This window comes from Ammodytes marinus (assembly GCF_949987685.1).
Source record: "Ammodytes marinus genome assembly, chromosome: 16".
In the NCBI taxonomy this organism is placed as follows: Eukaryota; Metazoa; Chordata; class Actinopteri; order Uranoscopiformes; family Ammodytidae; genus Ammodytes; species Ammodytes marinus.
Genome location: NC_137220.1, coordinates 26,281,324 through 26,303,883, shown reverse-complemented (window position 1 = coordinate 26,303,883; position 22,560 = coordinate 26,281,324). Strand labels below are relative to the sequence as shown.

At 41.3% G+C, this 22,560-nt stretch overlaps 2 protein-coding genes across 2 annotated transcripts; both read right to left on the bottom strand.

Annotated features, from left to right (window-relative positions):
* Positions 1–8,331: 8,331 nt before the first annotated feature.
* Positions 8,332–12,241, bottom strand: LOC307263521 (galectin-3-binding protein A-like). Its single transcript, XM_080044675.1, has 6 exons — positions 12,123–12,241; positions 11,717–11,829; positions 11,289–11,492; positions 10,673–10,804; positions 10,275–10,566; positions 8,332–9,609 (listed from the first exon to the last, which is right to left on the bottom strand). The coding sequence occupies exons 2-6, from the start codon at positions 11,799–11,801 to the stop codon at positions 8,544–8,546; spliced, it is 1,779 nt and encodes a 592-aa protein (XP_079900801.1). The 5' UTR covers positions 11,802–11,829; positions 12,123–12,241; the 3' UTR covers positions 8,332–8,543.
* Positions 12,242–12,367: 126 nt separating this feature from the next.
* cant1a (calcium activated nucleotidase 1a) lies at positions 12,368–21,716 on the bottom strand. The gene is given in 5 exon segments (XM_080044646.1): positions 12,368–13,316; positions 13,411–13,546; positions 13,550–13,614; positions 13,892–14,566; positions 21,580–21,716. Coding segments are annotated over 4 exon segments (1,224 nt in total). The 5' UTR covers positions 14,544–14,566; positions 21,580–21,716; the 3' UTR covers positions 12,368–12,945.
* Between the last annotated feature and the right edge of the window lie 844 nt (positions 21,717–22,560).

The window sequence follows — 22,560 nt, the reverse complement described above, 5'->3', positions numbered from 1 at the left end:
AAACACAATGCATCTAGTTTGTTTAATCCTTACAAAAAAGTAAAGTGTGTGAACGACAAATGTCCCTTTCCCTTTTTTTAGTGTGGGTTTACCCTCTGTGATGTATAGCATACAAACGTAAAAGTGGTCTCAATCTTCTCATCTTACTCTTTGCCAGAGAAGAAAGGACAATCTTTCTGAAAATATCCAACTATTCATTTACTACAACTGATGCTGTGTGGGTGTTTTACTCTGAACTGACGTCCATCTGACCCTCCATCCTTAGACCACTGTCTGTGGTAACAGCAACAGTTACCCAACAATCCTTAATCTTACACTTCCTGCGGTTATGACTAGGCTACAGGTTGAGCAATTTTCACATATGTTTGCGATTATTTTCAACAAGGTGTAGGTAGGGGAGAACGGGGTAATCTGAGCCACTTTTTACACTTTTTTCCACTCTGAAACTACCAAAACAACACATATTGTTAGAATCCTGACAGCTAGCCACACATTCCAGAACTAATGTCGGACTAGTAAAAGAATGATGGGGTTTGGTCAATTAAGCAAAGCAAATTTTCTAAATTCTTGAAAGTAACTCTGAACAAAATCAAATCCAACATATTATAATTCAAAAGGTTTTAATAAGATTCAAATGAAAGATAGAACCAGTTAGATTAGAACACAGTCTGGGGGTCAGAACACAGGACCCTTAGAGCCAACTTGTGTCTGAGGGTCAAAGCATGGGAAAATCAGAACCAGCGAGAACAGCCTGGGACTCAGAACACAGGAGAAGACCCAACTGGATTATAACATCAGCCTGTCATACTCTACAACTAGGCCTACTCTACATTCCAGCCCTGAAGGTTACAGGGAAAGATGAGAAGGTGCTCTTTCCGTGTGGTTGCCCCAGGTCGTCTTCCTGGTGTATTTCCTTGGCATGATGGCTTTTCTACAATGTGTATGACATTAAAATAAAACATATGTTATGTAATATTACATTAAAATATGTTTAAGACTAAACTTAACTTGTGCTTCATGGTGGGGGAAAGTGAGACAGTGTCTCACTTTCCCCCACAGCATTTGGCTCACTTTCCCCCACCACCACAATTTGAGAAAAAACTACCTCTCTTAGCATTTCAGGCTAATCTTTAGCTAATACCATCACATGGTTTGTATGTTGGTAGTTCATCAACACGTATGATAGAAGTTTTTCTACGTGAATACATTTGCTTTGGCACGACAGTTGATTAAGTTGACAGCAAGAAAATTTACTTTTACATGCCAAATACCTATTTTGGTGAAAAAAACATGCTTACCACAGCACCATGAGGTCCTCTCTTTCAGGGCCATGGGGAAATGAGAGGGGCTTGAAAACATATATCTCACACAGTGTTGGGAGTAACGCGTTACAGGAAGTAATGCATTAAGTTTTGCTGTAACGCGGTAATGTAAGGCATTACAGCCAAAAAAATGGTTTGTTGTTTTTACATTTGCTGCTACATTTGATTCCAAAGATGCGCTACTGGCTTCCGTCTCACTGCCCAAGTTCAAGCTGTGCTGGGTATAAGAGGAAACCAGAAGAGACCACATCACTTCCCTCCTTACAACGGAGTGCCACTCCCTTCCAACAGAGGAGCAGCTTCTGCGATCCGATTGCATGTCCCGAGTCCCGAGCCCTGATACACAGAAACTGAATGCGCAACTATGGAACTGTACAGTGAAGCAGCCGCCCCCTCGTTAGTTTCAGTCTACAGCCGACACAGTTAATATAACCACCGCATGGACAGCGTTTAGATAAAGCCTCTAATTTCTATTATTCTAAGGGCTTTGATGCAAATTATGAAATCTAAACATAACGGCGGCAGTGATGGTGCGTAAAGGACAGCGCAGATTGGCAAGCTCTCCTCAGCAATACAAGTGCAGGCTGACCCCCTGTTGAGAATAATGTTCCCGCGGCTATATGCGCGTCTGTTTTATGTTGGCGAGCCTGAGTAAGTAGCCTATATTTTAGAGAAGTTTCACATCAGGCCAGCCTATAATAGCCTATGATGCGCCGAGTCCTTTTATTTATTCATTTTTGCCTCGCACCCGGCCGAGAGTCAAGCAGCTCCGCCGGGCGGAGTCCGCCCGACAGCATGTCATTCAAATAGGCTGCTGCATCCTAATCATCCTGCAATCACCAATTTGATACCAGAAAAGTTGCCAGCGTGTCTGTTTCTCCCCAGCGCACAGCAAAGGAGATATATATTTAGGCTACTATTGTTATTATAAAATGTCACGCAAGAGAGACGATAAACAAACATAATTGGCAGTTATCATTTAGAGTAGATGTCAAGATGATAAGGCAGATTCTTTGGAACAACTAAAAAAGGCAAAAGTTGATGATGATGTAAACAACTTGTTTGTGCTTTTAAGTCGCCAGAACACAAGAAACCAGTAGTAGGCTCTAGCTCTATTGATATTAATATAAATACTGTAGTGGAACAATGCTACCACAATACCTAAAGATACAGTAGGCCTATTTCTGTTATAAAATGTATTGCACCATGAGCCATAACTGTGACCATTATATTATATACTTTTGTTAGCCTTAAGCCTAGCTCAGTCATTATGCCATACCATGTCACCTCCTGCTGTGTAATGAGCTGCATTGAACACAAGAAGATCTATTGAGAACACCAAATCCATATTTCCTGTTATGTTGGTGAAAGTAATGCAACAGTAATGTAAAAGTAGTGTAATGCCTTACAATTCAAAGACAGTAATATTGTAATGTAACTAACTACTTTGAAATGACAGTAACAAGTAATAAACAATGCATTACGCTTTTGAAGTAACTTGCCCAACACTGATCTCACATGACCACAAATGTTTTCCGTTGCCTAGATACAGGGGGTGGCTCACATTACCCGATGCCTCAGATTCCCCCGTTCTCCCCTATATCGATTTGTTTTTATTTTTTCAATTATTTTGCGATGTAGTAACCTAAAACTGATTTGGCAACTAATTGAAAGAAAGATTGAAAGACACACATCAAACTTGTTAGCTAACAGCTGCCTTTAGGATTACACATCCAACAGTTATAGAGCTATCATTGGTTAGAAGCCGTGCCATCTGGTCAAAGTCCAATATTTGCTCTGATAACAGCTTGACGATGCAGAAATGACGCTGGGAGAGTGGCCCAAAATATCAAAGTTATGGGACAGACAGCTAGCTATTCAATGAGTAAAACACTGGCTATAAAGCTCCGTAAAGTCACAATTTTAGTGAATAAGTGAATTAGTAACCCCTCTCACATCGTCACATTTTTTTCAAGCTGCGTTTATAATATATTGTTATTGTAGAAAAATATTGATTATATGTGCTTTAAACATTAATGCTAATGGTTCCTCGCAGGTTTGAAAAAATACTAACATGGGTCTTAATCCTCATCCCACGCCACTGTGTTATCTGTGGTTTGGACTCAGTGAGAGTGTTTATGCATGTCACTTTGAGTAACCGTTAGAACACTGTATATAACAGCTGACAATACTGAGGAAGAATGAAGGAGTGGAGTGATGGAGTGGAGTGAAGTGACATCATCCCCTAAAGGGATGATGTCACTTCCATTAAATTTAAGGGCCTTAAATTTAATGGATTAAATCTGCCGGTGATTCCCCCTAGCAGAAGCTACCCAAACCCCCTAATACGCCCATCTGTGAAGGAAACATTATGCTATGGTCAAATTCTTCACTTCTTTTCTCCTCCCTTACTCATGCACAAACATAGAGGGGGCTCTCTCTCGTCGGAAAAGTTCCCCACTGCAACACCACCTCAGGGAAACGGAGGATCTGGAGAAATGTTGGCTCTGTGGCCTCCCATGTTGATCCTGGCTAAGCAGTGAGAGATCACAGTGAGGGCATGGTGCGTTGGATGATTAGGGTTGATGATGTATAATGAAGAGGATAGAGAGAGAGAGAGAGAGAGAGAGAGAGAGAGAGAGAGAGAGAGAGAGAGAGAGAGAGAGAGAGAGAGAGAGAGAGAGAGAGAGAGAGAGACTAATAGGACATAATACACCAGGTCTCACTGTTTCATTTAGTTTTGTTGTAATCATCTGTATGTTATGTTGTTATATGTTGAATATTTTTACTTATTAATTTGATGATGTGCTTTGGCAATATTGTACAATACTGTAACTTTCATGCCAATAAAGCCAATTTGAATTGAATTGAATTGACTATCTTCGTTGGCTGACTTGCTCCCTGACATCATATTTGGCCAGCGACTGTCAGCCCTTCCAGCTACTCTGGCAAAAAAATTCCACTCTTTTCCATAAATGAGCATTTTTGCCTAGTTGCGTTTCCACGGGTCTCTCTGTTACTCCATGTCTGTGTAAAAAAACATCAGGGAGAGAGAGAGAGAGAGTGAGAGCAAAGAGGAGAACGGGACAACCAGTTTATCGTCACCTTTGTAATAACCAATGTCACCATGTGTTTTTTTGCTGAAGGGACATTTGGACACTCGTTCATATTGTCGTTGCCTTAAGCCTAAGGTGCCAGAATGCCCTGCAGTAAGATAAGGAAAATTCCCAAATTGTTAGAAATGTTGTAAGCCAATATGACTCACAAGTTAAAGTGGAAGTTACCGGACAAGTGTAACAACACAGATGTTAGGCGTGGAACAGCAATGACATGGAAGGAAGTGACACATCCAGGACCAAAATGAGTAGAACTCTGCCTGGTTCTCTTTCCACAGTTCACCCAAAGGCATCAGAGAAAACAGCAGGCCCCTTTCTTCTGTGCTTAAGCCTACCGCCCCCTGTCCAAACAGTCAGCTCTCTTTGCCCATGGGATGCCCACTGATGTGGTGTGCTCTGTTCAGATTGCATCCGTGTGCCCTCGGCTCTTGGGGCATATTTTTCGAATGACCTTACATTTTCCGCTGCAACTCTCCCTTTAGTTTAGAACAAGGTTTTATTCACCACTTAAAGTCTGGGTTAAAAGAGGGTATAGATTTGTCAAATAAGTGCAAAGTAAGCAGGGGTACATTATCAACTTCAACACTAAAAAGGGGCTTTGAAATGGCCTAAACCTCCATTCCCTAAATTACAGACTTGCAAGGCAAGGAATTCTCTCTGAAGGCTGAAAATATAAAAAAGAGGGTCTCATTGTGGGAACTGGTGGGTGCTGTGGCAGAGACCCACATCCTCTGACTCCCACCTCCCCTGCTCCCCTGTCTGCCTGCACACATCCCACATGACCTGACCAAGTATCACCATCACCACTCCTCTATACCATCTCTGCTCTGATGTGACCCAGCCACGCTGGTAATTCCCATCATTTTCAAGAACAGCCAAAGTCAAATTTTATTGGTGACAAAATGAGACAATGAATAAGCCACAAAAAACAGATTACAGTTACAGTACAGACTCAGGGCTCAATTGGTCTGAACGGTCCTCAATGTGGCCCCATTACGGTTAGTCATCATGAGTCCGTTAGTAACGCCCGCATATAGTCTCCAGCTAGAACCAGAGTCATTGTTGACCCCATGCATAATTAATGTGTGAATTCACAAAAACGTTCTCTTTTTACGTAAGGGACCCACACAGGTAAAATAAGCCCATTCACTGCATACTGTCCATCCATATGCTACACTGCTTTATCCCCACAAAAAACCTGTGTTGACCCACGTCGATCTGGCTTTTTGTCTGATGGGGAGGGTTAGACCCTGCATTTAGATCCGGGTCAATTGACCCTGCAGTACACACGTGTTTCTCTCCTCGCTCAGCTCACCTCGGCTTGTCGGTGGGAAGTCAAGTCTCGGATCGACGCGCTAATTTCTGACCTAACATGCCATGTGTTTAATAACAATAGCCTTTGTTATTCATTAAATAATAACTGCTCCACCAGACAGATGATGTTTATGGCTTCCCTTTTGATTCAGGGCGTGTTTAAGCCTATGAGACCCAGCTGAGCTGAGGCGCTGAATGTGTTAAAAACTATATACTATAACATTACAATATCCATAGTTTGTTAACCAGATTCCCATAGCCTATTACCCCTGAAAGGACAGAACATTTAGAATGTTCCGAATTTCTTTGTGAGAAAGTGCAGCTGTACAAAGTGGAATCTTTGGTTTAGGGTTCACACTTTGCCTAACTCCTCTCTTTAGTTAGTAGTACAACTTCATCCATAAATCAACACTAACTCACCCACATCCTTTATGAACTAAAGGCTCTACTATTTGTGTGATACCTTACTCTATGCCACACTTACTTCTTGTCATGCTTGTCAACTGATGTTTTTTTTCTTTTACGCTTTTGTCATCACCATTCTTTTTTATTTATTATTCTTGTTTTTTTGTTTGTTTTGTTTTTTTACATTAGGGGCAATTGGAAATGTTTGGGGAGAATACCAGAGTTCAAGTGGTTTTCGTGAGATTACTGAATTCATTGTTCATAAAACCAATGCAATAGGATTTCAAAATTCTGGGACAATATGACTTATGCTGACAATTATTTGGTGGGCAAAATGACACAGCAATAAAAAAAACATAGCCTGTTATTACTCACAGCAAAACATGTCTAGCCTGTGATGTAATATCCAAACTTTCCCTATTTCCATCATAGTGAATATATTACATTTACATGCACACTGCCTGGCACATTACTTGTGAACAAATCAGTTGCTATGGAGCTCTCCAACTAAACTGTTACTATCTGTTAATAACCCGTAATGCACTCATGAATGCATGAAGTGGAGTCGTCTTTAAATACACACAGGTATACATCATGCAATCTTTGCAATTGATGAAAAAAAAACATTATTAATCATATCATTGTTTATTGCAGCCACATGCAGACAAACTTCTCAGAAACCTATGAGTCAGTGTGTGTTATATGTGTCTGTTGACCCCACCTGCCCAGGCATGTAGGTCTGCATATTGTAAAAGTGTGACTGTAGTCAGTTGTGCTAATCAGAAATGCAGGAAGACTTGAATACAACCGCTTGGGAAGATTCCATGATGCATGCAGAGAGGGAGCTGCTATAATTCTTAAAGGTAAAATACTATGCTCATTTTCAGGTAAAAAAAATGTAATTTGGGTTTCTAGAAATTGTTTTCATGCTGTGGTGTCCCAAAAAACTCATATGACGTCATAAGGGGAGATAAATCTGGTCGGGGTTTTGAAACACAGATTTTCAGAAAGGTGGAGGCAGAGAATAGAGAGAGGGTTGTTTATACTCTCATACTTTAGGATTCTATAGTCACACCCGGTTACTAATTGTAATCACGTGCCGATCTGGTGATGTTGAAGAGAGGTGACATGTGAAGGTTTATTTTTGTTTTCAGTGTGTTGGGAGAAGTATAATGATAAACATGGCTTTAACAGATTTATAATAACACAGATACCAACATAATTAAAGGAATAGTTCAACGTTTGGAAAAAATACACATTTTAGAGAGTTAGATGATCAGATCAATACCACTCAAATTTTTGCCTGTTAAAAGTATTTCCTACAGCAAGTAGCCGGTTAGCTTAGCGCAAAGACCGAAAACAGGGAGAAATAGGTAGCGTTATGCTGTCTTAAAGCTGGGGTATGTGATTTCTGATTGGTCAAAGTTACGTGTACACTTTGACCAATCGGAGCGAGGCTCCGATTCTCTGTTCTTATTGGCTGTTGGGACTGTCCATTCACTTTGGCACGACTTTGTTGTTGTAGAGTGTGTCAGGGAGGGACCATAGGGGAGGGACCAAAGAGAACAAGTGGAGCGATTGAGGTATTTGGATTTTCTCCACAAATCCTCCACCACAGCTTTAAGGTAGGAATACCGGCCTACGAGCACTCTTAATCAGCAGTGTTGATTCAACATATTGTATCTCTTACCTAATCCATACAAAACACAGGATGTAAAAACTAAAATTTGCACAAGAAACAAGATCTTTGTGTGTTGTCAACTGATTGTAGGCTATTACCTTTATGTAGTTAGCTAATCAGGTTCTGACTGTAGCATGATATTTAACATACAAATATGAGTATGATATTGATTTGATCAACCAACCCTCTGCCAGAAATACAAGCATATTTCCCCAAATCAGAACGGGAAAGCACAATATTGCACCTTCTCAGAACGAGAAATGGCTGCTTAGGTCAGGATAGGAGTGTATGAATTAATTTAACTACATCCCATTGATATATAAAGATGTCCATATATTGCCTTGTTTCCACCGAGTAGAGCGGGTCGGTAGATTCCCTTTAGATTAGAATGTACATTTTCTGTTGCTCTAATGAAGATATTAGTAAAATTAATCAGTTTTCTGGGTCGGAAAAGTGTTTACACACAAAACAATCAAAACACAGAAAATTATCAAGAAATCACTTTATTTATTGGCATTAAAAAAAAGGGAGGAAATAATACTTGATTTGAATTATAGCACATCCAGATGATACATTTGTAGTCAATGAACTGAAATGAATGACAAAAAAATCACACTGATATTATATTGAAGTATTAATGCAATCTATTTGATAATATGCATACACATTGATCAGACTTGGGACATATTCAGCCCTGTTATTGGATCAGACATACTCTGGTCTCAGGACAAAGTGGTAGCTATACTTGTCATCAGGACAGGGATAGGTCAAATCCTGGGTACTATTCACAGGGATGTAAGCCATGGTGTCCTTGAAGCCCTGGACATGACAGATGAACTTGCCTTGGCACATCAGCAGGACCTGGTTACGGTAGAGGACGCTGCCTTGCTGGGTGCGTTGGTTTTGGGGAGCCAGCCTTGCCACAGGGAGTGACTCGCATCTCAGACCGCGGTTTGAACATTCACCTCGGTTGGTAAAGACATTAGCCGCCCAGCGAATCTTGTTGTTTTTAAAGATCATGCTGTTGTGGACCGGTGTGTCTAAGTACTTGGTTAAATCATTGCCACTATTATGGCCATTACGCTGATTATAGTTATAATGGTTATAGTTAGGTTGGAATGAAGTCTTTCTTTCAGAGTCGATGACAGTGCTCCATGGCTCAGCAGTGTAGATTCTGGGCTGGTAATCATCATCTTCTCTGGAGAACTTTGGGTTGGTGGAAAGATCACTGAAGAGCAGAACGTTAAACTGGAAGGCTTTCAGCATGTTTTCACGATACACATGGGTAAGATTGTTGTAGAGAGAAGAGTTGAACTCCAGCTGATACAGCACCTCAGCTGGGATCATAGGGAAACGAATTAGATTTACCAGATGTACCTGGGATTCCAAACCAATGGAGCTACCCTTCTCTGTGATCCAGTCTTCCACAGACTGAAGTAGAACATATTCATCTGGCACCACCAGGTCTGAGCGGGTTAGAAGGGCTTCAAGCAGCTCAACAGAGATGTCGGACCAGGCAGGGGACCCGGTCAGATTTTGGTAGTTCCAGGCCAGATACTGAACACAGTTCTCCTGGAGGACCAAGTCCCCAGTCTCCTTTGCGTATTGGTAAAGGGACACCTGGGTATGAAATAGAGCATCCTCTGGGAGGATTTTAGAAAACAACCGGCCAGTGTCCTCCATCAGCTGCTTCACCCCAAACTGAGAAGCCATCCAGTGGAGGCACTGGGCAGAGTAGAAGGTCACGTCCAACTTGCGGGTGTAAATGTACCTATTGAGAACCAGATTGTAAAATAGATTAGATTTATTTATTGATTTTTGTATAAACAAAAGACATGTACACACACACACACACACACACACACACACACGAGTGCTGCCTGCTGGCTTCCATCTTACTGACCCAAATATTTGAATATAAAAAAATCCTTGCTGCTTTCTATTTACATGTTCACAAAACACCTGAGCAGTATCAGTTCAATTCTTAAATTAAAGGTCCCATATTCTGCTCATTTTCAGGTTCAAAATTGTAATTTGGGTTTCTACTAGAAACTGGTTTCAAGGTGTAGTGTCCAAAAAACCCTTTATGTTTCTCACAGTGCCATTGCTGAATCTTCACTTTTCACCTTCTGTGTGAAACGCTCCGGTTAAGCTAAACCCCGCCTTACAAATAGCCCAGTCTGCTCTGATTGGCCCGCCTTCTTAATTTGGGGTGTGCTCAGTTAAATTGGTAATGAGGGGGGCGGGCCTTCTCCTGTTATGATGTTATAATCTAACTGGGATTTTGGAAGGTGGAGTTGGAAAAAAGAGAGGGTTGTTTTTTTTTATCATACTTTGGGAGTCTCTAGTAAAACCTAGGACCCATATTAATGTTGAACATTTTTTATTTTGCCATAACATATGACTTTTAAGACCATCATAGTCTTTTCAGCATACCTGATGAAGGAGGTGAAATGTGGTTGACAAGACTGGCTGACATCGACCGTGATGCTATTGATCCCCTCTGTGGCCTTGAAGAGTGGGAACTGTGACAGGATCAGTTTGTGTGTACAAATCGTTGTGCCAACCATCTCCAGGGTCCCATTCTCCTGTCTGTTTCCAGTAGCGCTCTGGACTGAGATCAGGAAATCACAGCCATTACCGCTGTCAAAGATTTGACCTAGCACTTTGGACAGACTGATGCTGTGGTCCAGCGAGTGTGCAGAATCACTCATGGTCACATTTGTGCCTGAAATCGAAAGACAACAAGCACAAATAATGTACTTTATTTGTACTGGATCAGATGTCATCATATTCAAAAGTGGCATTGGCTTTGTTAGAGTTTAGATATGTACCCGTTTCACAAATAACTCCGACATCCTCTTTGTGGGTACAGTCGGTTAATCCCCAGCTTTTGAACGCACACGCAGTCAGGCGGTTCTCAGTGCCTTTACATGCAATATCATCCAGCCAAATAGGTCCAGATGCTACAGAGGTGAAATGAAAAAAGGACAGTTGTTAATTACTCTGACAGTAACACAAATACACAGTCACCTTTTTTGATAGTTGAATTTGTAGTGTTAAAACCTAGAATGTACATCCAGTTGATTGCACATTGTAAATATTTTTCATCACATTGGACATTTCATTTTAACTTATCTATTTTTAAACTTTCTATTCTATTTTATAAATACTGTTTTATATTGCACAGAACATTCCTTTGCACTACTTAGTATTTAGAATGTATCTTATGTAAATATTGTTTATGTTTATCTTATTTAACTCTATATTTTTTATTTTATCGTTCTAACTGCACTGTGGGCCAGAGATAAACGCTATTTCGTTCATGTTGTATGTCTTGCATATATCAGAACTGACAAAAAAAGACTTTGACTTCTGAATCACAACTCCTCAGTTATATCAACAACGTTACTGCCCTCTGGTGGCGGATAAAAGGAAGTAGAGGGGCACCTTGTCCGTAGACCGTCCCAATGACAACAGACTTGGCTCCGGGGAATTGCAGCTGACGACACACCACCTGGGCCTCGGCAAGGTCCCAGCCGTCGTCACACACCGTGCCCCATCTTCCCTCGTGGTACACTTCCACACGGCCCTCTGAATCACTGTCGGAGCCAGAGAGCCTCACGTCGCCTTCCTGCGGCTCAATGTTTTTCTCTGCAACCAAACATAGGCGTGGGATATTAATTCAGGGCCACTGGAGGTTATACAAATAGGCCTATGAACTAAAGTCCGTCCAAAATAATTGACCAGTTTACAGCTTGAAATCTAAAACAAGTACAGTATCAAGACGGGTTTTTTCCGTTCCATGAATTACTTAAAAAAACTATTCTACCAATCTTATTTGTTCACACACATTAGATAATGTCTGGATGACTCACGGAAGAGGTTAAATCTCATCGCATGTCCAGAGACATGGAGAAGTAGCAGAAGCCACAGAGTGCACAGGTTACGCTGTGTGAGCATTTCTACAGCCAGTCACTACAAAGACAAACTTATGACAAAGGAGAACCAAAGTTAGAAGTATACTCACTCTACTTGACAAGATTATGCTTCGGGTGATCTTGATCTTAACCAAGAGCATTACTACAGTATAGTTTCATGTCCTTTTACATATAAATGAACACATTTACTCTTTCACACAATAAATATAAAAGCATGTAGCCTTTGCCTTTACTATGATATCGTATCATAAAGATGGAATGCAGTAATAACTTATGACAATGCTAATAATGTGAATAAATATTAAAGGTCAAAGATAAATCCATGATGATAAAACCACATTACCTTTTCCCTCTGGTTGGTATGGTGCTGTTGTCTGAAAATGCAATCCTCTCAAATCTCACTCCTTTTAAGCTCCTGCTTGTGTGCTGACTGTATAGTTTCACTTCTCCATTCCATCTGCTTTCCTTAACTTTTGTTTAACATGGAAAGGGGGAGAATCGGGGTGTTGCACAACATTGTTTAGTCTAGTCTCAACTTGTTTATAGGACAATGTTCTAGTTGCGAATTACATGTCTGGACTCATAATACTGAATTCAACATTTTATTCAGTTATCCCCACAAAGACATTACAAACAGTATTGTCTGTTTTATTAACAAAACGTCATTTGAATCGTCATGAGCTCTATGAAGAATAAAAACACACCCTTCAGTTATTCCACTGAAAGAAATGACACATTTGGTGTGTACAGGATATTTAACATGGGGCAAAGGGGGAAAAACCTTTGAACTTTTTGAGTGTATGGTTATGTCAACGAAAAGGTATGCTTTAGAAAACAAATGTCACAGTCTGACAAATCAATCTTTTGTACATTCATGAGAAGAAAAGGCTACAGTACTGTTGAGGGCCACGTTCGGCCTTAGAAAGAGACGATCCACCACGAGACATGGCTGGCATTGTATTTTTTTTTGACTGGCACTTTCTCAAAACCCCAAAAACAGGAGCATATTTTAAAGTCTCAGTGTGTAAGTTCTTATTTGATGGTGTTGGAGTTGACTTTTACAAACTCAATGGAGAAAAGCAGCAAGTTACGGTAACTTCAACAGTGACTGCATTGTAAACAAAATAGAAAGAACAGTGCATCGGCCAACAAAAAGCCTCCCCAGTCTATATGAACTCCAAGCCCTCGTATTTCACATCTCCGATCTTGGTTTCGGCTAAAAGGATGCGTCCGTCGAGTGTGAAGGCCATGATGTACGTGGCGATCTTCCCGGCGTCTTCCTCGGACTTGAGAGCCAGAATGATCTGGTCGTCCGTGTTGGGCACAAACTTGAAGGAGGAGAAGCCGTGGGTGGGGTTGAGTGGACCCACGCGACTGACGGTGATGTCATTGAAATCTGGTGAGCAGCTGAGAACCAGGTTTGAGCCTCGACTCTCGTCTGCTGTCTCCTCGTAGCGCTCCTTGCTAGCCCGCCGAGGGAGGAAGAACCAGCGCTGTAGGGGCTCGCTCCACGCTGCTGACTCATGGATGAAATACCCTGGGGAGATACAGAAGTTCATACGGTTAAGTCCAAAAAAAGAGAAAAGAAATAGAAAGCAAACGTAGGAGCGAGACCACATCGACACCCTCACCTGGAGGCTCTATCCCGGCAGCGATCTTCATAGCCTTGTACCTGGGAACCCAGTTCTCATGCTGCACGTCCCCTCTGAAGCCCACTACTTTGACCCACTCCGGGTTGTTGTTAACAAACTCGCCTTCAGTGGTGGTCTACTCTTTCCCCAGACCACCGACGTAAAGGTGCTTGTCCTTCACTGCCATCCACTCAGCTTTGAACCCTATTAGGAGAAAGTACTCCAGTAAATCTACAGATGAAGCACATGGAAATGGTTCCCAGAGCAGGGGTCAGGCCTTCTGAAGGCTCAGAAAATAACAAAACAATCAGAGGGGTTGTTGTGATATGATCAATGGGGTTGTAACGAAAAGTAAAGACAGATATGCAACACAAATTTATAAGAATTATTTGGATTTTTTGTTTGAAATAATGATCATTTGGCCTCAAATGTACACATGTAAAAGTTTGAAAGACAGCGTGAGTGAGAGCAGGGTAATGACCTTTAGCCACGTTGCCGTCCCCGTCAGTTAAGATGGCCCAGGGCACAGCCTTGTCCCCGTCAATGTGGTAGACGACGCCCGTCCTGTCATCAACACTGTAGAGCTTCCCATTGAACACCACTAACTCAGATAGCTCCATACCTCTGCCCTTCTCCGACAGGTGGCTTTCCAGCACCACTCTGTCGCTGTCCGCATCCCATTCCAATGCTACTTTGTCACCACTTTGGGACACCATCAGGTGCCCCCGCTGCATGTAGCTGAACCACGTCAGCTTCTTGTCACTGCGAGAGCTTGTGTCCAGGTCGGCAATGACCCCAATGCGGTAGCGGGTGCCGTGCGGCGTGTGCTCAGGTGGAGTGAGAGGGTAGGTGTCATTGTAGTGCGGGTCGGACTGCAGGGTGTCACTGTGGCTGGCTCTCCAGCCGTGCGAGCTGTACGAGCGGGAGCGAAAGCCCGAGCTCAAGTGTATGAAGAGGAGCAGAATCAAGGCCAGGGAGAAGGACACCACCACGATGGGCCTCCACTTGAGGCGGAAGCGGGGGTCAGTGGTGTTGGCCATGGAAGCCAACATCGGGAGGCCTCCTACCGAGATACGCAGAGGGTTCATAGGTTCATCCTGCTCCAGTTGAGTGTAGCCTGTGGGAGCAGGCATGGAGGACGGAGGCCTGGACTGACCTACAGTTAAAACGGAGAGAGATTAGTTTAGTTAATTTAGTTTTATTTATTTGTCACATTCACAATTGCTCAGGGCAATGCGTAGTGACATTCTTATAGATGGTGAGTTGTGTCCACTTCTACACAAAACGGCAGCAGACCGTCAAAAAGAAAATATAAGGCTGCATCCGTGTTCACTAATTTTTTGATTGACTGAATATTTAAGGGAGTGATGGACTAGACGTGTCTACAAGTCAATAATAACTTATATGTAATGTGTGTAGGGCCAACAGTCCGCTGTGATCACTTCAGTCATAGCGCCGGTCCGGTACCAGTATATACCTGGAATTCAACACCAATAGCCAATGTTAACCTTTTCTGATACTTTACTATCTTTGTAAAAACAATGTTATTTTAGAAGATAGGTGTAACCACACTTGGGACCACTTTGGCTTGTCATCGCTCCGAGTGGTGAATGAAACAAACTGTAGGGGTGACAGGCTTCCGCTTTCATAGTATCACTCTCTACTTTCTACTCTGTAAAGCAGATGCTTGTCTCATGTACTGACACTTCAAAGTACAGTGTTTGGCTAAAAACAGGCCAAATACATACAGTTTGTATTTGTCCTGTCAACAACAACAACACTTTTCTAAAATCCGGTTTGTTTGTGTCCCACTTAGCACAGCTGTGTGCCTATCTCTCCAGCCTCTCCTCTTGTGTCTCTATACCCCCGTCCGTGCATATTGGTGTAATCTCTCTCTCTCTCGTCCAGTTAAAAGTGGATAAAACAGTAGGACTGACTTCATCTGATATGTGTTGTGCTCAGAACAACCATCTGCATATTTCATGAACATTTTGAAATTAAATCATGTTTTGGAGGCAAGAAAAAGGTCAACATTTTTCAGATTTGTCAGGTGTTCTGATCATTTTGGCCACATATAGAATTATCCTGACTCTGCAGCTCTCTGAAATCAGTATCTCTGTACAATAGCATATCACACTGGAAGTTGCTGGGCCATTAAAAGCCGCTTGTAATAAAACACTGCTCACTGTGACTTTAAGACACACACACACACACACACACACACACACACACACACACACACACACACACACACACACACACACACACACACACACACACACACACACACACACACACACACACACACACACACACACACACACACACACACACACACACACACACACACACACACACACACACACACACACACACACACACACACACACACACACAATATAAGTAATATAATGTTTAAATATAGTTCACATTGTGTATTGTCTGACTATTGAGACTTATTTTATTGTGTTTGATGCTTTGCTTTGGCAATATTATTTTCCTTTTAAACTGCCAATAAAGCCCATTTTGAATTGAATTGAATTGAATTAAGGTAGCTAAAAAGGCTCAGTCATGACTATAGAACCATCTAGGGTACAGTTTGTTGACATTAAGCAAACAAAACTAATCATGTAGACCTGATAAGACCGGAGTAGAAAAACCCCTGGAATATTATTACTGTGCTAAATTTGAATTATTAAGAATTAGAATTTATAAAATAAAGAATATGTAAATGTATTCTTTCAAAAGTCACATGGTCTCATACGCTACACATTGCCCCAACACATCTCAGTGTACATCTCGATTCAGGATTTACAGGATCCACTCGACCGTGACTGTTGCACTTGACATTCTTGTTACACCTGTTTCACCCTGTGGCCAAATATCAAAACTACACCAAAGCGCTGGTTTCAATATTCCTTAACCCTTTACATAAACAAGCAAAAAGTATTTAGAATTTTGGCCGTGACTTGGGCCTACCTGTAAGAAAATGGTTTCCCACAATGCAAATAAATCATAATGTGCGTATGTAAATTAAACTAAAAAATCTTTCATACAAATAGTTGAACAATGCAAAGTCGTCTGAAGACAAACAAGCTTCTTTCATAAAGCTACATGTACCCAGCCTTCAATACCAAGCACCAATGACAGTTGTAAAGTCTGAATCCTACCTCACACACTCTCCATAAGTACAGACTATGTTCACCTCAAATCTCCAGTCTTGATGGCAGGCAGAGCATTTATTTTAGCCTACAGTGTTTGACATAATCCTGGGAAGAGCTCACACTCACAGGTGAGAGTAGGCTATGCCAGGTGAAGGGTGAAACATTACATGACAAGCAGGAAGTGGCCCGGCTTGAGGCTGTGTGAATAAAAGGTTGTGCCTTCTTGACTAGGAGGAGCCCATGAATGAACAGTGGCTGTAAACAGGTAAATCAGGAAATGAAAAAACACTCCAGTTGATGTAGCAGTAGACACAGGGTGGTAGGATGGTCCAGAGGAAAGGTGGCCGATCGCTAACCATGAGGTCGCTGGTTCGATCCCCCGGCACCGGACAGGAGGGTGTTAGTTGTAAAACTGGCCGGTATTACGTCTACGGTGCCCGCCATCTCTACCAGTGAGCAAGACACTTAACCCCAAACTGCTCCAGGGGCGCTGCACTACGGCTGACCCTGCGCTCTGACCCCCTCCGAAGTGTGGTAACTTGAGAGGGGATATGCGGAAAGACAAATTTCAATGTAACCATTGACCAATAACTTAGCTTAACATATCCCTGTCAGAAGCACGTTCATGATTTGTATATTGCTGTCGAAGAGATTTGTCAATCAAAAAGGACCCAACCTTTATTTTGTCAAGCAAATAGGATACAAATGTCAGTTCCTCCAATGCTGCTTTTTTCGTTATTGAAAATATTTGGATTTTGCTTGTTTTTTTAAAAGCTAAACCAGACGTTTGAGGACGTCCTTTGAGATTCTACCATTTTTAAATGAGACATTTAATAGACCAAGCTGTCAGTTAGCCTATTTGATCATAAAGTTACCCGATTACTCAATACATTTAAATAATCGTTAGCTGCAGACATATCTAAATACTAACGCTTTTTTCCTTGTTGACCTGTTCAGTTTAAAGCTCAAATGATTGGCTTTCTTTGTCTTACATCCCAAAATGTTGAATATCTTTTAACTGTTGGTTGGAGAATACGAGACATTAGAAGAGGTCACTTTGGGCTTTAGTTGTGAGGGACGGACATTTAATCCACTTCTGACGAATAAAACCCCACATACTAGAAATGTATTCAAATTAAAGCGGAGAATTCAACATAAGCCAGTGTAAAGGTTTTTTTAAAAAGTGTGTCCACAGAATTACTAGATAGTTAAAACCACTTAAAAAGGTGGACAACTGAACTAGTTGACAAACTCATTATACATAATTACATTTTGTAGCAAACAGAGGTTTCAAACGTACCACTCAATTTAACACTTGAAAAGCTGTATTCCTGCCCTGAACTAATGTGACCTCCATTGCTCTCTGTGTTTACAGGGTCAGCAACAGGCTCTCCATAGGAGAAACAGTGTGCTGTCTACTCCCAAGACAGCTCCAGAGACCTCTAAAAACTCTGTGGCCTAAACATGGCTGCATTTCTTCGAAAGGCGCACAGGAGCTGAAAGACCCTTTCATAAGAGGGCCCTGAGCCAAACAGCAGTCCATTATGGCAGCACCATCAGCGCTATAATGATGAAAACGAGCCACTCTGAAATACACCTACAAGGGGTTAATAGTAATTTACTCAAAAAAAGGCAGTTTTTTTTTCTTACCCCTTCGCCTCCTCCTGCCTGAACTCTGGTTCCCAGTCATCAGATATCCCTCTCTATACTTAAAAGCAGACCTTTACAGCTGCTTCTGAATGCTCGTTCTGCTCAAAGATTATTTGCAGCGCAACCATGACTAGTGCTTTCTATGCCAGTGAACTTTTAACTACAGGATTATCATCCAGGTCCAAAGGGGCAAAAACTAGGACGGCAACACAATGCATTAAGGTCCCATTCAACACAGCAACCTTTGAACAGGCCAGGTAGCTATTGGATAGCAGTGAGAAACAAACCTGCCGGTCACCAAGGTAGTATATGAATAATGGAGGTGAACTGTGTACATGACAGGACTGAGGCCAGAGATCAAGCCTGATTACAACAGCAGAGCACTCACACTGTTGACAGGGAACCAATAGGACCACAAACATACTTTTCATTGTAAGAACATCTGTTGTTAAGTGATTTAACCCATTCTGAAGTCCAACCAGATGTTAGACGTTTGAAGACTAGATCATTAATCAACAGGCAATGTGCAAGCTTTTCAAAAGTGGCCCTCTCAAAGGTTTTCAGAATGTTGCGCAATGAAAGACATAAAACACAATGTGGGGTTGGGCGTCATGTTAATATCAGATCTGTCAGATCGTTGTTGACAGTTGGAACTTAGGTAGCTGTTTGTATAATATCTGCGGTTGCATTAGAATATTGTGGGCGATAATGCCAATTAGTGAGGAAAAACAGCATTTTTGATTTGCTGGGTCCTTCAACAATTTGATCAAAAAAAGGTTGTTGAATGGTTAAGGATTTAATGTAGTTGTTCCATCTAAGTTTCTAAACTGTGTTTCCAAAAGGTTTATTATATCACTGTATTTGTATCAATACTGAAAATCTAACACAGGCCTAATACAAGATTTGAACAGAACCACCAACCAGTCCAAGTGAATATGTCTAAATATTATTCTATTAAGATCATGTACATGTTCGTCCAAATTGTTTGTTTTTCACTTTAAAAAAAAATAACTACACGTTAGGCATAGTTACGGAAATATGCAATAATGTTTTTTTTTAACTTTTATCAGACTAGGCTATAAATCAATCAGGGGCTGAAATTAATATTGTAGACCTACTCATTGCCTTAGGTTAGGATATATCAAAGTATTTCAGCAGTGGCCCATATTAAAGGAGCAACGGCCTGAGTTAAGGACACACTGGGGGGGGAGTTCAAAGGTTAAACCTCCCCCTAAGCTTACACTTACATTATAATGAATTTTCTGCCAGCTCACTTTCTTTTTTCTATTGCTCACTTTTCTTAAGCCTAGCCTACACATAGCCTACAGACGCCTTATGGATTAACATGAAACACCTATTCTCCTGGAATACTGAGATTGTAATTTCAGAATTCTGATCATTCCGATAATAATCCGATAATAAATAATAATGATTTAATAAATACTCATTTAAAAATTCTGAATTTCTCCAGCATAATATTCTGCATGTAGCCTAGGCAGGGCTGTACAGTGCGACAGTTTTGATCGCATTTGCTACTGAAATTGATCACGTGCGATGATGAATACAAGTCCACTCGCACCGTGCTAATGAGCAGATGCTGTCTCTTTGAAACACAGAGGAGCACTGCACAACACTGCTTAGAGGGCTCTACATTAACACTCTCCAAATTCGGGTAAATGTAGTCTTATGCAAGTAGCCTAAGTTATTGAGTCCACCCTCCACTTTGGCTGATGAAAAATGTGTGCTCGGGACCTGTGGAGCGGCGATTCTAGCCTCTAAAACTTCACCAACGGTAATAACCGGAAGGAGACGGCACGCAGTTAATTTAGCGCGTGTGCAAACAGAACATTTCCTGTGCGCCTTCACATTAAAAGCATGTTACTAGCCAAACGTCAGAAGCCGGTAAGAACAGGAAGTTCGCGCTTCTCAGCCCTGCAGTGCGCTAGCTTGAAAGGCAACTCATTCAGCTGCAGAGAGCAGTCAACAGTAGTCTATTTAAACAAAGTTTGAAATAACTGATAAGCCACTGAACTCCCAACACATTCACAACAACCTATTTAACTTATCCTAAATTGTACCAATATGTATACTTAATTATTTAATAGGCTATATGTTTTAAAGTTAGGTTTTAATTAACAGAAGGACATTTACCAAAAATGTGTATTATTATGAATATAATAATATGTATATACAAAAAATATATAGATATTCATTTTATGGGGAGAAATAATTCTGAATCAGCAAAAAATTGCAATTGGCAGATTATATTCTTTTGTCTAAATTACAATCAGTGCACCCCTATTCATTTTTCTACAATTATTACTGCACACACTAGGATATGACATTAATTGAGAATTTCAAATGAGACCAAGATGACAGGCTAAAAGGTAATTAGAGCGAAATGCATGGGTTAAGGTTATGCAAGTTTTCGATCATACTTTGTGTGCTACTGAATTATTTTTGTGCTACTGATTTTTTTTGCTTGCTAGCACCAGTGCTACCACCTAAAAAATAAGCGTACAGCCCTGAGCCTAGGCCTAACGCCTTCAATAGTTTTGACTCCAGTGGCAGAAGTGGGAAAATCTAGCCTTTTTTTTCTCTTGTTGCCAAGGTGAATCATTATATCAGTGATCGACTGATGAACTTAAAGGCCTACTTCACCGGTTTGAATATGAAGGTGTAAAAAAAACACTATTTCTGCCTTTTCTCAGGCTAGGATGAACCGATTTTAATTTTTTTTGCACATTTATACTACATAGGATCTCAGAATTCAATACACCTTCATATTCAAACCGGTGAAGTAGGCCTTTAACTCAGGGAGAACATATCAGAGTCAGAGGTGATTGAATTGACTTTGATCAGCTGTCCTCAGTCTGTTAACTCTTCATCTCAGGGTTAGAATCAGAGATTAAAGCTGCTTTCTGAAACACGGTCCCAAGGCACTGGCTTCAAACGACACAACTGAAAGAGAGACACTGTCAGAGAGTTTATGGCCCATAAATAGGCTTAGTTCCACATTGCTGTAGGCAGATTCCCGAAGTGGTCCTGGCCTGGGACGTTCCCACTTTGCTACTTGCAGCCATTCAATCAATGAACCAACACAGCTTCATTAAATCCTTAGAATGCTACAAATGGTTTATTTGTGGAGCTAAAGTTCTCCCTCTCCTCTTTCACCCCTCTCTCTCACACACACATGCGGGAACACGCCGTGTGTGTTTATAGTGTGTGTGTGTGTGTTTGTGTGTGTTTGTGTTAGCTCATGTCCCTGACCTGCCAGCAGATGCCATCACATATCGCTGCATTCAGAGTCGCTCTCCTACCCTGCACCCTAACCGTGTCCGCTCCGTATACTCACCGCGTCGGCCTTTAGATGCTCGGCTCACGGTTGATCTCGCGGTTGTAGTTCAGATGTCATTATTTATTGTTGCATCGCTTCCTTCTTTGACTCCTTTCCCCTCCGCTCCCCGTTGACCAGACAGCCGATCATTACTTCCTGTATGTACTCGATGACGACAGCACCGTGGACACGACAGGGGTTCTGTGTCGGACGCCGGCTTCACGGGCTGTCGTAAATTTGAGCTCCGAGCCGGGCGCGTAACGTAGGCCTATAGGCCCAATGATAATAAGCCTACATTCAATTATAAGACGTGTTCATGTGAAAATAAAAAAGTTATTTAAACAGAGTTTTCGCTATTTTGAAGCGGCCGTGTCCCTCTGCAAAGTAAAGAAAATAATGTCGTGAATAAATAATAGCAATAGGCCTAATAACTCTGCACGATACAGCAGTGTTCAGAATGAATTTGGATTGACGAGTAGACTAACCAAGAATGGCTTACTTACTCTATGCTTATATGAAACCTGAATCAAGCCTGCCTGAGGACTGAACTTTACAGAGCAGTCAGGACACTTAATATAATTCCATTCTATTTGCAATGTATTTGTTTACCTTTTTTGAATAGAGTAAATATCAATTATTTTTATCCTAAAGTCACAGTGACTGCATGTAACTCAGAGATGCAATTCATGTATTTTACTTACTTTACTTAGTACTTCTTCCCTACTATGTAGTATACCAGCAAAATATTTAGGATGTCCCAATACATGCACATCAATTGTAGTATGCTGAACATACATATATGCCCCACTAACTCCAATTGCATTTTGGAGTATTCGTCTTTATTCTTGCAATTTCTCGACATAATGAAAAAAAACGTCCTTATCTGATTTTTTTTTCCTCTCCTGTGGCTCTAAAACGCTTCTGTATGTAGTGTAGTAAAAAGAAAAAAGTATGTGATTTGGAATGCAGGGACAATGTGAGAATACGCTAAAAGGACAT

Bases quoted from the DNA above. Each gene is read 5' to 3' on its own strand.
- LOC307263521 (XM_080044675.1), bottom strand. From the start codon at position 11,801: ATGCTCACACAGCGTAACCTGTGCACTCTGTGGCTTCTGCTACTTCTC. The intron at 11,493-11,716 runs GTGAGTCATCCA...GTTTGGTTGCAG, and splicing joins GATGAGATTTAACCTCTTCC to AGAAAAACATTGAGCCGCAG. The intron at 10,805-11,288 runs GTGCCCCTCTAC...TCACCTCTGTAG, and splicing joins TGGGACGGTCTACGGACAAG to CATCTGGACCTATTTGGCTG.